At 42.0% G+C, this 19,024-nt stretch overlaps 1 protein-coding gene across 1 annotated transcript in view; it reads right to left on the minus strand.

Annotated features, from left to right (window-relative positions):
- MAGI1 (membrane associated guanylate kinase, WW and PDZ domain containing 1) overlaps positions 1-19,024 on the minus strand; it is a 369,638-nt gene that overhangs the window by 62,881 nt on the left and 287,733 nt on the right. The window contains exons 4-8 of the mRNA XM_054161149.1: positions 15,805-16,011; positions 13,363-13,573; positions 9,782-9,864; positions 6,303-6,338; positions 1,768-1,825 (exon numbers count right to left, since the gene is read on the minus strand). Coding sequence (XP_054017124.1) covers positions 1,768-1,825; positions 6,303-6,338; positions 9,782-9,864; positions 13,363-13,573; positions 15,805-16,011 — 595 coding nt within the window. The remainder of the gene's footprint in view (positions 1-1,767; positions 1,826-6,302; positions 6,339-9,781; positions 9,865-13,362; positions 13,574-15,804; positions 16,012-19,024) is intronic.

The following is a 19,024-nucleotide window of genomic DNA, read 5'->3' on the forward strand; positions in this document are numbered from 1 at the left end:
CTCCGAATGGATCAAACGGTCTTCAGGATCAGCCACCAGCGTTTGGTGAAACTTCAGCTGTCCTTCTTGGAGGGTCATTTGCCAGTTTGTGACCTGTATGAGTTCCTCAGAGCCAATACTTCTTATCAGTCTCAGGGAAGCAAAGCAGACCAGCCCCAAGCAATGCGCTCCACAGAGAACTACCCATTTTATGACACCAAACAACGACCACCAGCCACAGGTGTCAGAGTGGTGGGGGCAGGTGTGGGGGCTCTGTGCAGCTGAGATGAGCTGCTCATCAAATGTTCAAGAGTAATTTTTAAACTATGATTTTGCTAGAGCAGAGGAGCAGGCACTTTAGACAATTAACCCAAAGCTTGTCTTTGCATCCACAGGAAAGTTTGTTATTCAGAACCTGCTGTTTCATTGCCTCTTGTCCCACATGTCTTTGTTAAAAAAAAATTAAAACAATTAAAAAAATAAAAGGATGAACAATTAACCACTTTTTAAAGGGATTACAACAAAAGCACTCTAGATAGTTATGTTAGGAAATTTTTCTGCTAAAGGTCAATATTGAAGTCAATGGAAAAACATTCAACTTATCAAATGGAAACAAGCTGATGAGTTCTGCAAAAGATTTCCCTTTTCAACATATCTTCAGAAAGCTGAGGAAAAATGGCAACTACTTAAAAAATGATCTAAGCTTTTTGGTGATACAGTAATTTCTAAATAAAAAACCATTATGCAGTAATAAAGTACCTGAATTGGAAGGATCCGAGACAAATGCTCAAATTATAACCACCTTCCTAGCTCACAGATAGTAAGCAAAATCAACTTATGTCTCATTGATGTTGCTTTTCTATTTAACTGCATTACTGAGGAGTGCCACAAAACTAATGGGCATGTATATATAATGTGACAGGAAAAAATGCTGTAAAGACCTCTTGGCATGGCATTTAATAGCCGAAAAATATTCTTGATGCCTTTGATAAATAAATGTCAGGCCTTAATTACACAGTTTGCTAACCTCCTTTCCCTAGGCACAGACGGCAGGGTCAGAAATGAGCCAAAGCAGACAGAAACTGTATTCCATATCTATTCTGAGGGCTATCATAAGCCATCCTACTAGACAGGAGTATACACATAATTAAAAATTCATTTTATGGGGTCAGTGATGAAAGAAAACTCAGATCTCTGGCTTCCCAAGGGAGTGATCTGACATCTAGATAAAGAAGATGCTCTTCTAATTCCAGGGAGAGTTCCATTAAACCTGTAATTCTATTCACAGCAACACAGCCTGATGCAAGAATCTCTGCCGTGGCTGTTGGTCACACAGGCTAACCCATTCCTCCTTTCTAGCATCTTTTGACTAGCAACTGAATAGTTTGCTGCTTTGCACACTTGTGTTTTGGTCATAGCACTATATGAACGGGAACAAGCTCAGTTAGTTGCATGCTTGTTAATATTCTTTGGATAAAAGTATTTTGTGAGATGCTGGGGCTTGGGGTACTTCTGTCTTCCTTGAGCTCACCCCTGGAGTTCAAGCCCCTCCCAGGGCACTCCTGTCCCCACTGAGCCCATCCCAGGGTGCTGCTGCCAGAGCCCTCCAGAGGATGGAGAATGGCAACACAGGGTTGCCCTCCCCCAGCTCCTGTAGCATCACTCTGTCTGTAAAGGGCCAGTCTCTTCCTCCTCAGTAAGAGATGCTACCCACAAAGCATACAGACTGCTGCAAGGAAAGCCTTCATCCACCCAATATTCACACCAGAACCAGAGAGCAGCACTTACTCTACATAGTAGACACCATATACAGGATCCTCAATTTTCTCCCAACCAGCGGGCAACTCTGGAAATAGAAAAGGCATTATTGAAGCCTCCATGTAACTTCTCCTGCTCCTTGTGTAAAACTCACCAGTATCTCAGTTTTTGCTTCAAACACTTTTCAGAATGATCACAGCCTCCTTTCAAAGGCTGGCATAGCATGGCACCAACATCAGAGCCTGGCTCACCAGTGCTGGGTTAGCACATCAGTGCCCACAATATTAGATTTCAGGTTTGCTTTTAGCATTAAATAAACAAATGATCAAGAAATTCTCCTTCTGGGACTGCCTCAAGTACCCTCCCAGTTTCACCATCATGGGTGAAGTGGTCCTGGATGGAGTACTGCAGCAAAAGTCAATGTAGGCAACAGAGGCATTTTTATCCCAGCCTATGAAGATGGGAGAGGTTATGGCAAGCAACTGTAGCATGCTAACAGAGAGACCACTGTCATCTCCTGTACTAGGGCTGAGTCATTTATGAAAAAAGGGGGGGGTGTGACTCCTTTCTTTGGGGTTCACACTGCATCACTCAGCTGTGAGCCCACGATAAAAGTGCCCCATGAAACAGGACAAAGTGAATGTAACTTAAAACACCCAGCATATGGAGCCCACCTAAATGTGGCTTGCACATACAGATGCATTTCACTGCACAGCACTTACTGTAAAAACACATATTGCCATAATCACATGTAACAGAGATTTCCTTTTTTAATTAGCATAATTACCAAAAAAACAGTTCTGAAGATGAAATTAACATTTGCAAATGTACCCACTTTTGTTCCTGTTGATTTTCTAGACTGCACATAGTACTTTAATTAGTAAATGTAATAAAAACACTTCAGCATCCAACTGAGGGTTATTAAAGCTGTATGTACTACTTAAGGGCCTGATCCTTGCCCCACTCATTTAAACACAATGCTCCCATTGGCTTTTGGATATCAAAATAATCATCCTGTTAACAACACAGGGTGGTGTGCTTGTGTAACACTGTGGATCAACTCAAAAGAAGATTCCACCAGGATATGGACTGTGCAAGTGTGGTCCCACCGACTCTGCACATTCATTTCAATATGAAAAATAATTTAACCCCCCCCCCCCCCCCCCAAAAAAGTAGCCACTGTCAGATAACACAAGTTCAAATACTCCATGCAAAACAATTCCTCAAAATTTATCACTCTATAGACAAGCCTGATGATAAATAATCTATTATCAAATGCAAAGGTATTTTTTCATTAATGGCATGAAATGCTGAGCCAATACAATCAACAATGGTCCATTAGTTAGAATAAATACAACTATCTCATTCTGCATTTATAGATGTCAACCACGTTGCCATAAGGATAGAAATACCTCCAGACTGAGGGCGAACAGAATCCATACAAACAAATGTGGGCTAATTAGTCACAGTTTCTGTTTGTGTTCGGAATTGGCTGGAGATCAGATGAAATCATGAGGTTTGCTCCACTTGTCCCTTATCTCCAGATACAAGATAGGTTTTCCATTCTTATCATTATTTTATCCTTACTGAGTTTAACATCTTTGGATTCCTTGAGACATAAGCAATTAAATGCAAGCCAGTGCTAGCTTTTGGCTATGAAAACACTCCACAATATTATCAGCAGATCAGTCTGAAAGGAACGCCTCAGAAGCAGACACTCCTTTACACCTTTACGTGAGAACTAGAGGCCAGGGTCGAAAGTCTTTTTGCAAAGGGAACTCTCAGATTTGCAAAGGAGTCCCATATGGTGCAAACACTGTGGGGCTGGCTTCAAGACTTTTGGTGCAATTAAATGAAGGGAAATCGGGGAAATCACAAATTGTGGCAGCCATTTGATTCATTGCACTATGGGGAAAGTAGAATGGTGAAGAGAATAAACTAAGGGTAAAAGGAAAATAAGAAGCAAATGAGGGAGGGGAGAAGTAATGTACAAATGCCTTACAACAACTTTCCCACAGTTTTTCCTGCTAAGTATCTTCTGTCTACTTTGGACTCTTAAGTGTTTTCTGGTTTTAAAAGTTTAAACAGTGTGGTTTTTTTTTTCTTCTACTCACTAAAGGTTTTGGTATGAAGTTTTACTTTTTGTTTTCTTTTAAAGCATATTCACAGGAGGTCACAAAATCAGCATATTCCTACCCCCCCCCCCCCCCCCCCCCAAATGGTGTTGTACCAAAACCTCTCTGCAGCTTTCCATTTAAGGAACACATCTGTATGTTTCCTAAAGCAACTGCAGCTTTCAACACATTACCTGTTGACTGCACAGATGCACATCCTGACTTCTAAAATCTCTGAATGTTCTGTAAATCAATAGGCAATACTCTCCATAGCCATGCTGCAAAATCTAGCTTTTCAGTGGCTTTAAATTATTCATCTTCCTTCTCTACCTCTCTGACCAAACTGAAGATGACTCAGAGCATTAGGTTTTATCATAAATATGAGATTTCCAAAATCATTTGGCACCATTAGGAGCCTGAGTGAGCCACATGGTTTTTATTTTGGTACATCCATGCAGCACTCTGCAGTTCCAGAGCATTTGTCAGCAGGTAAATTCAGTGGACAAATATCCAAGTCTACACTTTAAAGCCTGAGGTAAATACATGGATTCCTACAGAGATGCTATTGTTTAGTATCCTATCCAACAGAAAAGATGGATGGTTTCCTAAAAAAGAACTTCTCCAGCCATCAGCTATTTCAGTCACACCCATGCATCACTATAAAGAAGCTGGAGATGACCTCAGTTTACTCAGTTCTTACTGCTCCCTGTGAGGCCAGCAGGATCTGCACAAACATGCCAAATTCTGCTCTAAAGGTTGAATTTTTGTGTCCTTCTGCTCACCCTTCTGTGAAAAAGAGGTGACCTACTACTCCATATTCCACCCACCTCTTTGGAAAACATGAAGTTGTGTAAATGCTTCAAGGTCTGACTTTCTTACCTTTAGAACAGAACTACAAAGCTAACTATCTGGTGCCACACAGATTATACTAACCACAAGTGTGGTTAGTAAACGGGCCACATATTTATACGTCCCCTCAGTAATGCTGCTGTAAACAACTCAGCTGACTATAAATCTCATTTACACTGCAACTGTTGAAAATCTCAACAGTGTATTGATGGGCTGTAAGCTCAGTAAAGCTAATCTGAATTAAAACAAAGGGAACATCTCATGATGTTCAAGCAAAACACTCGTGTCTGTTAAGTGCCTGCAGAACTGGGGGTCAGGCTTATCAACTAAATGAGTTTCCCTGCATTATTTCTTTCTTTCAGCTCTTCTCTTGCACTAGAACCTGATACCAGACTGAAAGAAGAGAACTTTTCTATTTCATTATTGTCTCTACATGTACTTTTAGGGACAAAAACCCAAACCCCAACTCTTATTTTAAGTTACTCTTTTTAAAGACATTCGTGAGAAATCTTTGCAGGTTGTTGGTGTCCATCCACCTACTTCCAGTGTTACTTGGTCTGCTGCTGATTATTTGTATGAGCTGCACATAATGCTAATGTACCACAAAAACGACTGCATTCTTCTTTAGATTGTCATTTCTTTCAAATTCTTGCATTAAAGGAAATTAGGCCTCCAACATTATTCCAGTCATATTATCTAGAAGAACAGTTCCTGGAGTACTGTTAAAAGTCCGCTCAATAGCTGCTGGCTGCTGATGCCTTATCAATCACACAAAAGCAGGGGGGAGAATACACTTACTTGCAAGTCATTACAGAAACCACAGGTTAATTCTCTGGTAATACAATCCTCCAGTATGCAGAACTATAAACTGTAAACACAGTCCTTTTTAAAAGCAATAATAGACCTAGTGGAAATAAAATCCTATGCAACCTCTTTCGCCTTTCAGCTTTCCAAGTGCACTAGAGCATAGCTGAACAGAAATAACAACTACCTCCACCATCACTATAAACAGAATGAGCACCACTGAGATTAGATATCAAGACAGCATTCTTCACAAAAGATGCAGCAAATGAAAGTGCACCACATCATTGAAAATCATCTGCTTAGAAAATCACCTACTGAGGCAAAATTTTCAGCTGTTTCATTCACAAGCTCAGCAGAAGCATCCTGTGCAATAGTCAAACTGCCTAAAACACACTTTCTTCTCTTGCCCAGGGAATGTCTTTGGCTTCATTGAAAAAGTATCATTAGCTACTTGATATCAACTTTGGCATCTGTGAGCTTTTTCCTGGAGCTAGTGATGCCAGTGGGATTCCCAATTCTACAGGGTCCAGGAGGAAGCAACTTGGAACAAACTTTGCAAGATTAAGACTCTCCAGGTTTCTCCAAACTCTCACTCAGTAAGAAAAACCACTGTAAATCTGCAGCTAGGGGAAGGTTAATGCTTTGTGTGCAATGGAAGTTTGGCTGATAAATTAGGCTTGTCAAAATTAAAACAAAAACAAAACAGAAAGATGTAAAATGATACAAAAGAGAAAGTAATTAAAGGCTTAAAACAGTGTAGTTGAAGTCAAACATCAAAACAAGAGATGGATGGTTTACCTAGTTCACTGTCCAGTTCCTCCGTGTGTACCCCTTCTTCTCCAAGGGAAGAGCAGTAAACGAGACAGAAAAAATTAAAAGAAAATTTCAGATACCAGCACCAAGCAAGAAATTCCCTAGAGCAAACAGCAGAACCAGCACTAATTTTCTACAGACCAAGCCCAAGCTTTTAATTTATCACACTTTAGCGATCAGAATATTGATGGATCTGATGCAGATAATGAAAGAATTGGTTCTGGCATTCTCCAAATATCTGAGTCAATTGACTATTTCCATGCCTCGGTTTGATATGGCACAGTAATACATTTATGTTCTCACTGTAGTGAAACCTCTCCCTCAGATCTGTTCTGTTCAACCTTAGTAATCCATTCTGTAGACACATGGATCTATCAGAAGGCCAGATCTGAATACTAATGAAGAATTCTGAGAGGGAAACCTTGCATCTAAATAAGAACTAATGTAGCAAGGCTTTCAAGAAAGTACCTAAATTTATGTGCATACAAGGTCCAATTGATTTCACTGTAACTACTCAGATGATTTAAGACAGACATGAAGCGAAGTGCCTTGGATAACTGGAGGCACTGGGCCACGGTGAAGTCCAGATGCACTGGTGAGGCATATACAGGAATGCACCACATTTAGTGGGGCACCTGGGACAAAGATCACATAATTTTTCAAAGACACAAAGCCATCAATATTCACTGTTGCTCCATTTATCATTATCTGCTCCATATTCATAAGTTAACAGTGACACAGATGATTAAAGTATTGCTTAGCCTATAAATAATAATAACGCAGTCTGAAAATGAACGATGATGGCAAAACCAGAACAAAGATGGTAAAAACAACCTTGGACCTAATACAGCAAAGTGTAAGCCACATAAATGAATGACAGAAGCAAACAGGAGATGTAGTGTCACATCACTGCTTTTGAAAATTTGGACACCTGAAAAAGCACTTCCACAACCTATTTGCAGCAATATTCTACCAAAACATTTGTTTAGGACCATTGGTGTGACACATGAACTGCAATTTCCTTTGATAGCCCTAAACGACTGCAAACAACCAAACGCCTGTAAGGGACACGTATCCTGATGAAGAAAAAAACACAAGGCAACTGCACTCAAGCAAACCTGAAACAACATCTAACATTTAGAGGAACCACAAACAAGATGAGACCAAGTCTGAAAACACACACACACAACAAACAAAAGAGAGGAGGAGTCCCACCGACTTCTGTGGCACCACATCCAGCAGTGACCTTTGCCAAAAATAGCCAGCCTCTATGATGCAGTAAAAATACCCTTCTTCTTTGTGCTCACATTATTTTCTGAGATATAATTATCTTTATGTGCAAAACAATATCAGAAAAGCCAAGCAAAATGGTGCTATGCACCATTATACCTATAAAGCAACTGGCAAACTAGTGAATGTTAAAGAAATTAATTACCGAGCAACTTAGTGAATGAAGTGAAGGGGTGTGGGGGAAGATGAAACTATCTGATCTAAGAACCTGATAAACAAAAATGCTGCTACCCTACAAGAAATGGGTAGATTCAGATTGGATGTTAGGAAGAAGTTCATCACCATGAGGGTGGTGAGACAGTGGAACAGGCTGCCCAGGGAGGTGGTAGAAGCCCCATCCTTGGAGATTTTTAAGGCCAGGCTGGATGTGGCTGTGAGCAACCTGATCTAGAGTGAGGTGTCCCTGTCCATGGCAGGGGGGTGGAACTAGATGGTCCTTGAGGCTCCTTACAATCTTAACAATTCTACGATTCTATAATTACATACAAAAATACCAGCTGTGTATTTCTAATCTCAACGAATTATTCCAGTTTGTCTTCTAAGAGGACAGAAAAAAAAACCTTTCCCTTCTCCAAAGAGACATAAAACTGTTTAACTGAGGAGCTGAGCCATCCATTGTTGACTTCTCCTTCTGGCTGCTTCTTGCCGTGGTTCAGATTACAGCATGGGACATACTGACCCCCAAAGGCACATGCTGCTTGTTGGCATCACCAGGACTACAGGTGCAATGGTACTCTTGCTGGTAAGCCAGGACAGAAGTTGTGCTTCAGGTAAATCCACCCTCTGAAAGAGGGAAGGCTTACTGAGACTTAGAAACTTCCTCTTTAAACTGCCAGCAAAGTTTGCAAGGAGGAGGGAGCTTTGTCTGTGTACTTTATTATTTGATTTTGTTCCAGTTCTGATTACCCACTGACATATCCATTTTTAGGTGCAGAGCAAGGCCTTCCAGCTCTTGACAGATGATGCCAGTTGCTAAGGATCTGAAGCAGGCATCAGATCAGCATGCTCAGGTTTTGCCTGGGCTTTACACATCCTTGTGGTCTGGGGCAAGGCTGCAGTGTGCACCAGGATGTTGGGGACCTGCTTCATCACAGTAGCAAAGGCTGCATGAGCAAATTCTCATATCCTGCAAAATCTCACATATGAAAGGAAGCAGAGGTTGAAAACCTGCATATTTAAAAGCAGTAACAGAAGAGCTGGGGGCCAGATTTGAACCTAATGGTAAAGAGGGATTAAGCCGACTCTGTTCTGAAATAACATCATAATTCTTATTGAACTGATTCACACCATTAGGAGGTTAATCATATTATAAAAAGTAATTTGACAAGGAAAGTACCAACACTGATGAAGTAAAGCCTTCTATTTTTAAGATACATCTATCATGATAACGGTGTGTTAGCCAAAACTATGCATGAGAATGTCATCATCTTTCCTGGTCAGTAGACCAGATTTTCCACAGAGGTTTTCCCCAATATTTAAACTGTTTTCATCAGGATTCTCTTTTTCTTCCAGCATCTCCTAGAAGATGCAGCGAAAGAATGTCCTTTAGCAGTCCTGCATTTGGCTGCCCTAAACTGGACAGTGGCTTGCATTTTCAACATCTCAAGGAATACAAAATTACATTAGTGTAAATTTTCAGTGGCAAAAATTGACACTTCCAAAGGAAATTTGGGTTTAGCCATCATAACACTAAGTGGACAGCAAGAATTTAACAGCAGAGGTGAAACAGTCGAGTTATTTCTGCTCAGACAAGGAAAGAACCACGGAACTCTCTCAATTCATGTAAAGCAGGTGGTTGTAGGGTAACACAATGGAGCACGCAGAGACTCAGTTGCTTTCCTCCTGCACAGTGAGCCAAGGAGCAAAGCTTTGAGACTTGTTCAGCATCAGTGACTATTCAAATGCCTTTGCAAAAACACAGGTCTCTTACTTTTAGCACACCTTTGACTTTTATTAAATGATCTGCTACCTCAGCAGCTATTAAACACACACGGACAGTGATTTTACAACACAATGAACATTGTCTCTATGCATTTACCAATGAAACTTCTTCCATTTCTTCATTTTTTTAAGTATTTCTGAACACAGGTAACTGGAAAGGGGAAAAGGAAAGGAAGGAAGCCACCTAGAAATGGACCAAACACATTATCATTTCATCGTTTTCAGTCTCTTACCATCATCTTCACATTCTTCTAGAGGCTTCTGCTGTTTGTTCAGGCACCGTGGATCAAGCCAAGATGTTGTTTTTGTGTTATGGCTGGAAACCAAAAATGGAAATATGACCTTTGTTAATAAAGCAGAGCTGAAGTATCAGTGACATAAAAGTATATATCCTCTTTATTATTCAACAGACCCAGAAGGCAGAGTTTTGCTTCAGAAGAAATGACATTACAATTCAATATTTTGTGAACTAGTCGACCCAACCACAAGAATCTTGGCACTGAAAACAGAAAGGTGAAAAATGACAATATACAAATCATCATTTCCTACTGGAAGGGTGCATGTGAAAGCTGCAATGCTGTAATATTAATTCCCAAGCTTTGTTTCTTAATTCTAGGAGCTGCCTCTGAGCTGTTTGCCTCCTGATGAAAAGACAGAAGTTTCCTTTCCACCCTAAACCACGCAGCGACCTTTTCTCCTGCAGAAGACCTTTGACATTTGTCCAGATTTGACCCAAGCACGAGTCAACCCAAAATTTCCTGTGAAAACTTTTTAATTACACAAATAAAACTGTTCCCTCAAAGCCTTTGATGGAAGTTGAACAGCTTCACTTTCAACTTTTCCTTTCTACGAGTCCCCTGACAGTATTGTGCTGCCAGTCCCAGCGGGGAAGGCTGCATAGTAAACAGGCTTAAAATACATTTTTCTAGTAATTATTTTCTCCCATCATCTCATTTGCATACACAATCTCATAATATAATGCCTCCCTTACAACCCGATGTCATCTTAGGCATAACCTGCGAAGACATCTCTCCAGTCCCTGAGGTATCATTTATCTAGCTTAGCCTTTAACACTGCTTAACAGTTTTAAGTTTCAATACCATTGTAATGATATTTACTTCTCCTTCAATGTCTCAGAGAGGTTTACACGTTTCACCTTAGCCCCACAACCACCTCATGAAACTGGAAATGCTGTAATGAGGGCTATGATCCCTGAGGAACTAACAACTGACCAGAAAACTTGTATTTTACCAGAAGAAGAGGGACTGCCCTACTCCTAAAATCCAAGTGTGTAAAGAAAATGTCCTTGTCTTACACACCCTAGTATCCAGCCCTCCCAAGGCAGGATGAGTAAACATATTTAATCCTTTTGTGTGCTTCAGAGCAATTAATCACCAACCAGAAAACTGAATGGTAGAAACTCAGCAAGTCAGGCAAATTAGCAGCAATAAAGCCGAAGGGTTCTGCCAACTTATAAATAAGAAGGTCTGTAGCCTAGCTGAGAAAGAGGACGGTGGGAGGAGAGCAAGAAAGTATTTGCATATTTCTTGCAACTTCGTCTCACTAACCAAAAGCTTACAACAGCGTCGTTTGCTGAGGCACAAAATATTTAGCTGAACACCTTCCAGAATATACAGAGGGACAGATTGTGTTAGACCTGTAACATGCACGGATCTACACACAGGCTAATGTGAGCCTGGGATACTTTGGGTAATGAAAATCCCAATTAAAGCACCAGATAAAAATATCCCAAGGGCAAAATTGCTTCAGCTCCAAGCCACCAGGATTGGTTATCTGCCACGCAGCTCTGGCCCCACTGGACCTGTGCTGGTTCTGTGCAAGCAGCTCAGATGTTCCTCTACTGTTCCTCTCAGCACCCTGACTTGATAATCCAAAGCGCTGTAGATGACAGTACAGACATCTGAGCCGGCTTGGGTCCACACAGCTCATTAGCTTGCTCTCTTAATTTGCTACAAATCAAGCTAAATTGTTTCTAGGCTCTGGGTGTCCTCAGAATTAATAGAACTGCAGTCCTCCAGTGCTGCATCCACACTAACACGTTCTTGCACAAAATCATCCCTGATGTGCACGTATCCCCCAAACAGTCAGTCTGCACTGCAGGGAAGGCAGCAGACCTGCTACCATCTTTCCGTGTCAGGCAGACAGTTGTGTATGCAGGCTACATTTTCCCACTACATACATGATTCTCTGGCAAAAGGTCTAATAAATCATTTAAGGTGCTAGAATCCTCCATTGCTGAGAGGCTACACACTCACAGAGAATACAGCAGCCATGGGGATAAGCTCTGGGGGAACTGGCAGCAGCAGCAGAACCCACAGCTGAAGCATTTGTGAGGAATGACAGCAGGGGCCCATGTGGGGACAAAAAAAATGAAGCAACTGGTTGCTTGGGCATATTTAGTGCTCATCATCTGCCCTCCTGCAGGGAGGAAAATGGCAGGCTGGATGGGCTATTACTCAGGCTGTGTTATATACATTAAAGCCAGAAAGCACGTCAAAGAATGAGGCACCCTGAGGACATAATGAGGGGCAGAATACTGTGTTCAGGATAATGAACACGTTTCAGTTTCATCTGACATGATGCTCATGAGAATTTGCAATGTGCCTTCTAGACTTTGGCTTACTCTAGGGGGTTGGTGGAACCTCTTCAAGGTAATTGAGAACACCTTGGAAAATGGCCTTTTTTTCACAGCAGCCCTCTCCCAGCTGGTTAAAAGCTGCCGCAATGCTCTCAGTCCTCCCAGCTCCTCAGATCTGCTGGCACTCTGATGTGTTTCCTTGTCATTGCAGCCAAGGGAAAACCTGCTCTGATGAACCTTTCCTTGGCCCTATCCAAAAGACACTTCTAATGATGGAAAAGTACTGCTCCCCTTGCTGCCCTAACCCAGCATAATTCTCCAAAGGACCAGAAAGGCATTGGCAGAGGAGGCACTTCTGTACTCAATGACCACTGGCCTCTGGTACACTGAGGATCTCAGTTACCAAGATCACGTTAAACAGGCAATCAAATCCAAAATCAATTCCTCACCCTCCTCCTCCACTTTGGCAGCTAAGGGCATGAGTTTCAATAGCTAATTGAATTTTAATGTCCAGCTAAACTCAATGCAAGAAATCTCTTCCACTAACAGGCTCCATTTTGTAAGTTACTCCTATCTCAATAAATCTAGACAAGTATAATTAGAAACTATTATTTATGGCATGAAAAAAAATCAATATCATCATAAAACTGCTGACAGCACTCAGCTCTTAGACAAAAACTGCAGAGCATGAGGGACTTCTTCAAACTTACTGTGCCTGCTCTGCACTGAGCTATGCCTTCTGCAAACCACTGGAGCATGTTAACATGCTTGGGCTGTTTGCTCTGACAAGAAGACAACGCACAAGTCCATTCCCTGGGTGTGCTACAGCCTGAGCACAAGACTAGAGGAACTCTCTCTGCTGCATTATGCACAGAGGCAGGCTCTAGACATGAAGTCTCAGCCCTTTCAATTAGGAGCTTTCATTCCACCCGTGAAAACAACTGGCCCACATTTTGTAAGTGTCTGTTGCTTTTGTAACCACCCTCATAAAACAAGCAATTCCCTCTGCCTTTGAACTCAGGAGTAATTCGGATGTTAATCCAATCTGGAAATGCAAAACTCCTTCAGAAGCAGTACTGAACTTAGAGCTCTGTACGGTAACTGTATAGGCTAAATATTTAACACACAGACATATACACACCAAATGCATCCATGGGGGTTTACTTATGCCCAGAGAGAGAGAGAGAGAACTACAACAATAAAGATGTGCTTTACTCTATAAAATAGACTTCTCCATTCTCAGTGTAGGCCATCTCCCAGTTTTCCGGCAGAGGACCTAGGTTATCCTCGGCAGAAGGAGGTAGGTATTGGGGGAGGTTCTGAGATGGTTCCGTGGTGGGAAGGTTGGTGTGGCTCTCAATGGCGGACGGTGGGGCTGTCTCTCTTATGATATGCGTATTATGCTCGTCCTGGTCACCAGACTCTGCTGCAGAAAGAACAAGCACAAATACGATTGAAAATCAGTCTTTTTCTCATCCCATTTGCTTCTCCAGCCTCATTCTTATAGTTTCCCTTTCCTTTCTTGGTTTTGGTTTGGTTTGGTTTTTAATTCACAAGACACAGCAACAGATCAACCGAGGGCAGAGACTTTGCAGTACTTCTGCCAGCAGGGACAGGCTTGCTTTGCCCACACACACTCCACCAGCCAGGTCCTCGCCAGTGCAAATCAGAAGCTGTGATCAGCTACTGTGCTGACTCTAATAGGCCCTGCTGAGGTACCAAAGCTTTCCAAGATGTCTGAGGCCAGGGCTCACTGATGTAGATGAGTTCAATGGGCTTCTGAGCAGGCTTACAAGTTCACTCCCGCAGTGCCAATTGTGGGACAGGGATTAGGAGAATAAATTTTCCTGTTTGAAGAATGATCAAAAGGGGAGATTTTTACAAGTGGAGAAGGCAGCCAGAAGCTCAAAGTCAACGAGCTAGCGGTGAACATCTTGAGTGCAATGCAGGTTTTGGTGGGTTTTTTCAATTAAAAATTAAAATAATTGTCAGCACTGCAGCCTGTGTCCACTAGTGCGGCTCACTACTGCCTGTTCTGGCTGTCTGAGGAGGTTTATTCCATGACTCATCACTGTCTCTTTCCAGTCAAAGTCACTCAGTAGGATTTTACAATGGATCTGTCCCTCCTCTCTCTAAGAAAACATTTCTCACGCTTACATCCATGCAGTTTTGAGCCATATCCATGGAACACTGCTGCTCATTCCCTCCATGCCTGATCACAGTAAATGCTCTCCATAAACCAAGTCTGTGTCCCTAACATCTTCACAGAGAGCTTTTGGCAACAACAGACAAATTCTCAAACTACCCCTCTGTCTACCAAATGGATTTTCTTTGGTTCTTGCAGGTCATGAAAATTGATGGCAATAATTCCAAATTACCTCAGACCACCAGCCTCCAGAATATGCAGCAGACAACACACTCAGCGAAAGACAGGGAGATCAGTGTCTGACACTGCTAAGTCCCAAGCAGTGAGACTGAAAGGGCTTCAGATTCAAGACCTTGCCTCTGCCCTCCAGACTGGAGATCATGGATCTCCTCAAGTCCCCAACCTTCATTTTTAGGAGGCCCATTAATTGCAGCTCCTACACTGTTACTAATCTATGTGCTGCCATTACAAAAAGACAAGAGACTGAAAATAATAAGACTGGGAGGAGAAGGAAGAAAAAGATCTAGACTATACCAGTACCCTCAGCTGACTGCTTTCTAGCCTTCATGGTGTTTGATATTTTTAGGTAGAAGCTGACAAGATAAAGAAGCATGAATGAATCATCGCCAGCTTAAGACTGCGAGTGTAAACATGCCAAAGTCTGGAAAACACAAGTCACCGAGAGGTCTCCTGAAGAAGCAGGAGCAGTCTAATATGGCTAGCACACTTAAATGTGAAATAAGCACAAGGAATCACTTCAGTATATGAGAAATAACTCTTTTCTTGAGTCTGTGCCCATTTTATGGAGGCAAGGGGCCAGGGTGTGCTAACGTTGTGACGAATGAGCGGCATCTTCCTGTATTTCATCTTGTGAAGGAAAACACGGAAGAGAAATGAAGCTCCACCGAGTTCAGGGGCACCAAACTGAGATGGGCAGCAAGGAGGTCAAACAGCATCTCCCACAAGCCTCCTCCCCAAATCAGATCCTGTGACTGGGATCTGTGTTCAGTGAGACACAAGGCATTTACAAAATAAAGAGCCTGCGCCCATGCTCCAACCCTCATTTCTGCAAGCAAGCAGTCCTCAATTTGCTGGTGTACCTTGGAGAAGAGTACCTAGAGCTGTATGTGATGGGTTTCTCTAAATACAAGAAAGGGGAAAGGAGAGCAATGGATTTAGGAAGAAGCAATAATTACTCTCAAATGTAATCCTGGTTGAGCCATTTCTCAATGTTTAGCTTAACTCTTTCTTAAGCTTTCTGCAACTATGGATTTGAATTTTCCCCAGTTTCTGTCTCTTCCAGCTCAATGCTACAAGGCCTTTTCAGAAGGCACAACTGTGCACGTGATTGTCCACACCTGGACATCTGCCATTCAGGTGTTGCTGGCCACTTCTGTTCAGGACTGTCACCTTTGCAAGAAACCCATCAAAAACAAAACCTCCAAAAAAATCCCCCTCTAAAAACCTTCCCCATGTATCCTAACTGATGGACCATGATATTTTTGTTTTACCTGTGAAGCTACTGCTCATTTCAGGTACATCATCCTCTTCTTCATTCTCTGTATGCACTATGCCAGCATTTTGCATATCATTGTAAGACTTGGTTCGCTTTGGGGTCGACTGCTTGGAGCCAGACTGCAGGTTTTGCAAAGCATCGGTGGAAGTCACTTTCCCACTGAGGGGCTGGCTGGGAGGCTTGGGCGTTCCATAATAGTTACCTAGGAATAGAGACACATTTGCATCTTCAAAAGGCAACAGTTTACAGCAACAAGATTCCTATTTCATTTTCAGTTCCATCAAAATCTCTGCTTCTCCCCACAAGTAAGCAAACAAATAAACACACAGCATTCCAGTTTCAGGGTGTGAGGGAGCACATTTCACCTTCAGAGCTGACACAGAAGTATTTCTTTGCTTTTAAGTTATTCTTGGTGAATCTAAGAGGAGAAGCAATGGTTGCATTGTTTCGGTGCACTGAGTGTACAAGGGCTAAAACAAAAAGCAGGCCTGGTGAATAGCAAAACTTCATCTCGTTACATCTGAATTTCAATTAGTAGCCTTTTTACATGTGTGCACCCACACGATGCTGTGGCAGATCTGGAGTGAGCCCTGCAGAAAATAAAAAATTCATGACTGCTATCACCCAGAGAAGTGATGAAAGGCTCAATGGCCTGCTTTAATACACAGGTTCTTTTTGGGTGGATGTTGCGTTTAAAAAGCAAAAACTATTCTCTCTCTTAGAAATAAAACTTTGTCAAAGGAGGGAAAAGGAAAGGCACCACGTGGCACTGCTCTCTTCAAAGACAAGCTGACTGGGTCAGCTTGGGTAGAAGTGAACAACCAGACCTTAAAGCAAAACTTGAAGGGAAAAAGATGCACCCGCAGCTACACAAACACAGCTCTTGGCAGCCATCACCAGAAGCGATCCAAAAAGTGCTTGGGATGCTTCACTGGTGGAAAGGAATGGAATGGAATGGAATGGAATGGAATGGAATGGAATGGAATGGAATGGAATGGAATGGAATGGAATGGAATGGAATGGAATGGAATGGGATGGAATGGAAAGGAATGGAATGGAATGGAATGGAATGGAATGGAATGGAATGGAATGGAATGGACCAGACCAGGTTGGAAAAGACCTTCAAGATCATCAAGTCCAACCTATCACCCAACACCATCTTATCAACTAAACCATGGCACCAAGAGCTTCAGCCAGTCTCCTCCTTTTAAGTGCCCATGGAACAAATACAAAGGAAGTGCAGGTTCACTGATGCTAAAACTCCTTGAAGGTGTTTCACTGCTCCTATTTCACTTCACCTCAAACACCACAGATGTGCTTGACTTGCCCTGAAACACTCCACAGGAACCTCAGGTGTGGAATTATTATTATTATTAATATAATGATATAATTATATGACAGTATTATTATTGATTTTCATTTGCCACCTTTAGATTCCAAAGGTTAACTTACAAATTCTCCCTATGTTCTCTGACATGACAAAATACAAAGCATGCCCTCCATATAGCTTTCTGTATACCCATGTGGGGGTGCACACTTAACTGTGGCAACAGCACAAAATTCTTCTCTTAAATATACATGCACATTGGATTACATTCTTTATGTATCTCCATAGGCTATGCATAACCTAAAAACCTTATTTTTCAATTTTTCAGTACATAATTACATTATACATTAAACATCCTTTCCACAGGAAGTGCACATGACCCTTCATCATCCCTGTTACACTAGATGGAAACCACACGCCCAGGGCAGATTGAGCAGAGACACATTAAACCTCCTTTGTGATTAAAACAAACAAATAAACAACTTTTTTATCATTTATTTTTATATGTATGTACGTGTTCTTTTTGCTGCAGAAGCGAACAGCAGCAGCATTCACACACTGACACAAGCCAGCCAAGCAACTCTGCACTGACCTGCCCCACTGCTGTACGCAGTAGTCCCAACTCACCCAATGTATTCCATACTGCTCAGCCATCACACACTTGAGGTTCAAAATGACATAACCCTCTTTCAGTTTGGAAGTACTAGGTGCTCATCTCAAGTCCTGTTTAGCTGGCTGAATTATCTATCTCACTAGATCACCTAAGTCCCTTACGATCCCTAAGGTGTGCTTGTTGTCAGCTGGAGGGTAAGACAGATTGTGCCACAGGGATTGTTCATGTCCTAACATTCAACCTGAGACTCTGGAAGGTCTCCAAGCACATCAGGAACAACGGAGACTGTGAATCACCCTGGCTCAGGCTGGTAGAGCCCATCTGCGAAGATCACTCTGGGTTCATGTTGCTATCTTTCCCCCTTGCTGCTTTCCAGGAGGAAAAAAAAGTCTTTCTTACAGAGCTGAGGATGGAGAAGTTGAAGGAGCTCCTATCTCCACGCTTTTACAGCTGGAGTACTAGGACAGCAACACGTGCAGGTTTGTCCTAACAAGGTGTGTCCCAGCCTGTATATGACGTTGTGGATTCAGCTCCATAGGAGCAGCAACACTCTGCAATGCTTTCATCTTCTGTTCATCATTTCAGAATCTAAAGTGTACATTGATGCATAATTTATAGGGAGAAGGAAATTACTTCTTCTGGAAAGAGCCTCTAATGGGGATGGAGGCTCCTCAAGCAGGTTGCAGTCTCTGCAAGAGAAATGATTCTTATGCTCTAGATACTGCAGGATTATTTTACACAAAAAGAGGAATGGGGAGGAAGGAGTGAAAAGGAAAAATACAAAGGTAGGTGTGCAGGAAAAGGATAATCTACCCTGCTGCCACCCTATCTGCTGCAGCATTTCTCCTGGAGAATGTTGCTACATTGAGGTTTAGGGCTTTTGTTTGTTTGTTTTTCTAAACAAAATGTCTTTTCTAAGAGAGTTAACTACTAAGCAGAGAGATTCAAGTGTGTGACCCCTATGTGAGAACAGATCTTATTTATGGCACTGCACATCACTATTTTGTGTATTTCAGGTCTCCTGTAAATGGTTAAATTGTTTTGTGATGGGTACAACAGAGTGACTCAAAGGAATATATAGATGTTGCTAGCATGGATTTTTATTTCACTTGGACAAGAACAGAGAAAAATGTTACCATCCCTTCTCCAGTTACAGAGAAATATATGATTGTATCTTTGAGTTTTGCTCCTCTTCAGTTCCTCTAGCCACAGGCAAGGCTGGAGATCCCAACAGGCCACAGTAGGAAAAAAGGCTTCTCTAAAATATTTCAGATC

Source organism: Dryobates pubescens, chromosome 1 (genome assembly GCF_014839835.1).
Source record: "Dryobates pubescens isolate bDryPub1 chromosome 1, bDryPub1.pri, whole genome shotgun sequence".
Taxonomy (NCBI): domain Eukaryota; kingdom Metazoa; phylum Chordata; class Aves; order Piciformes; family Picidae; genus Dryobates; species Dryobates pubescens.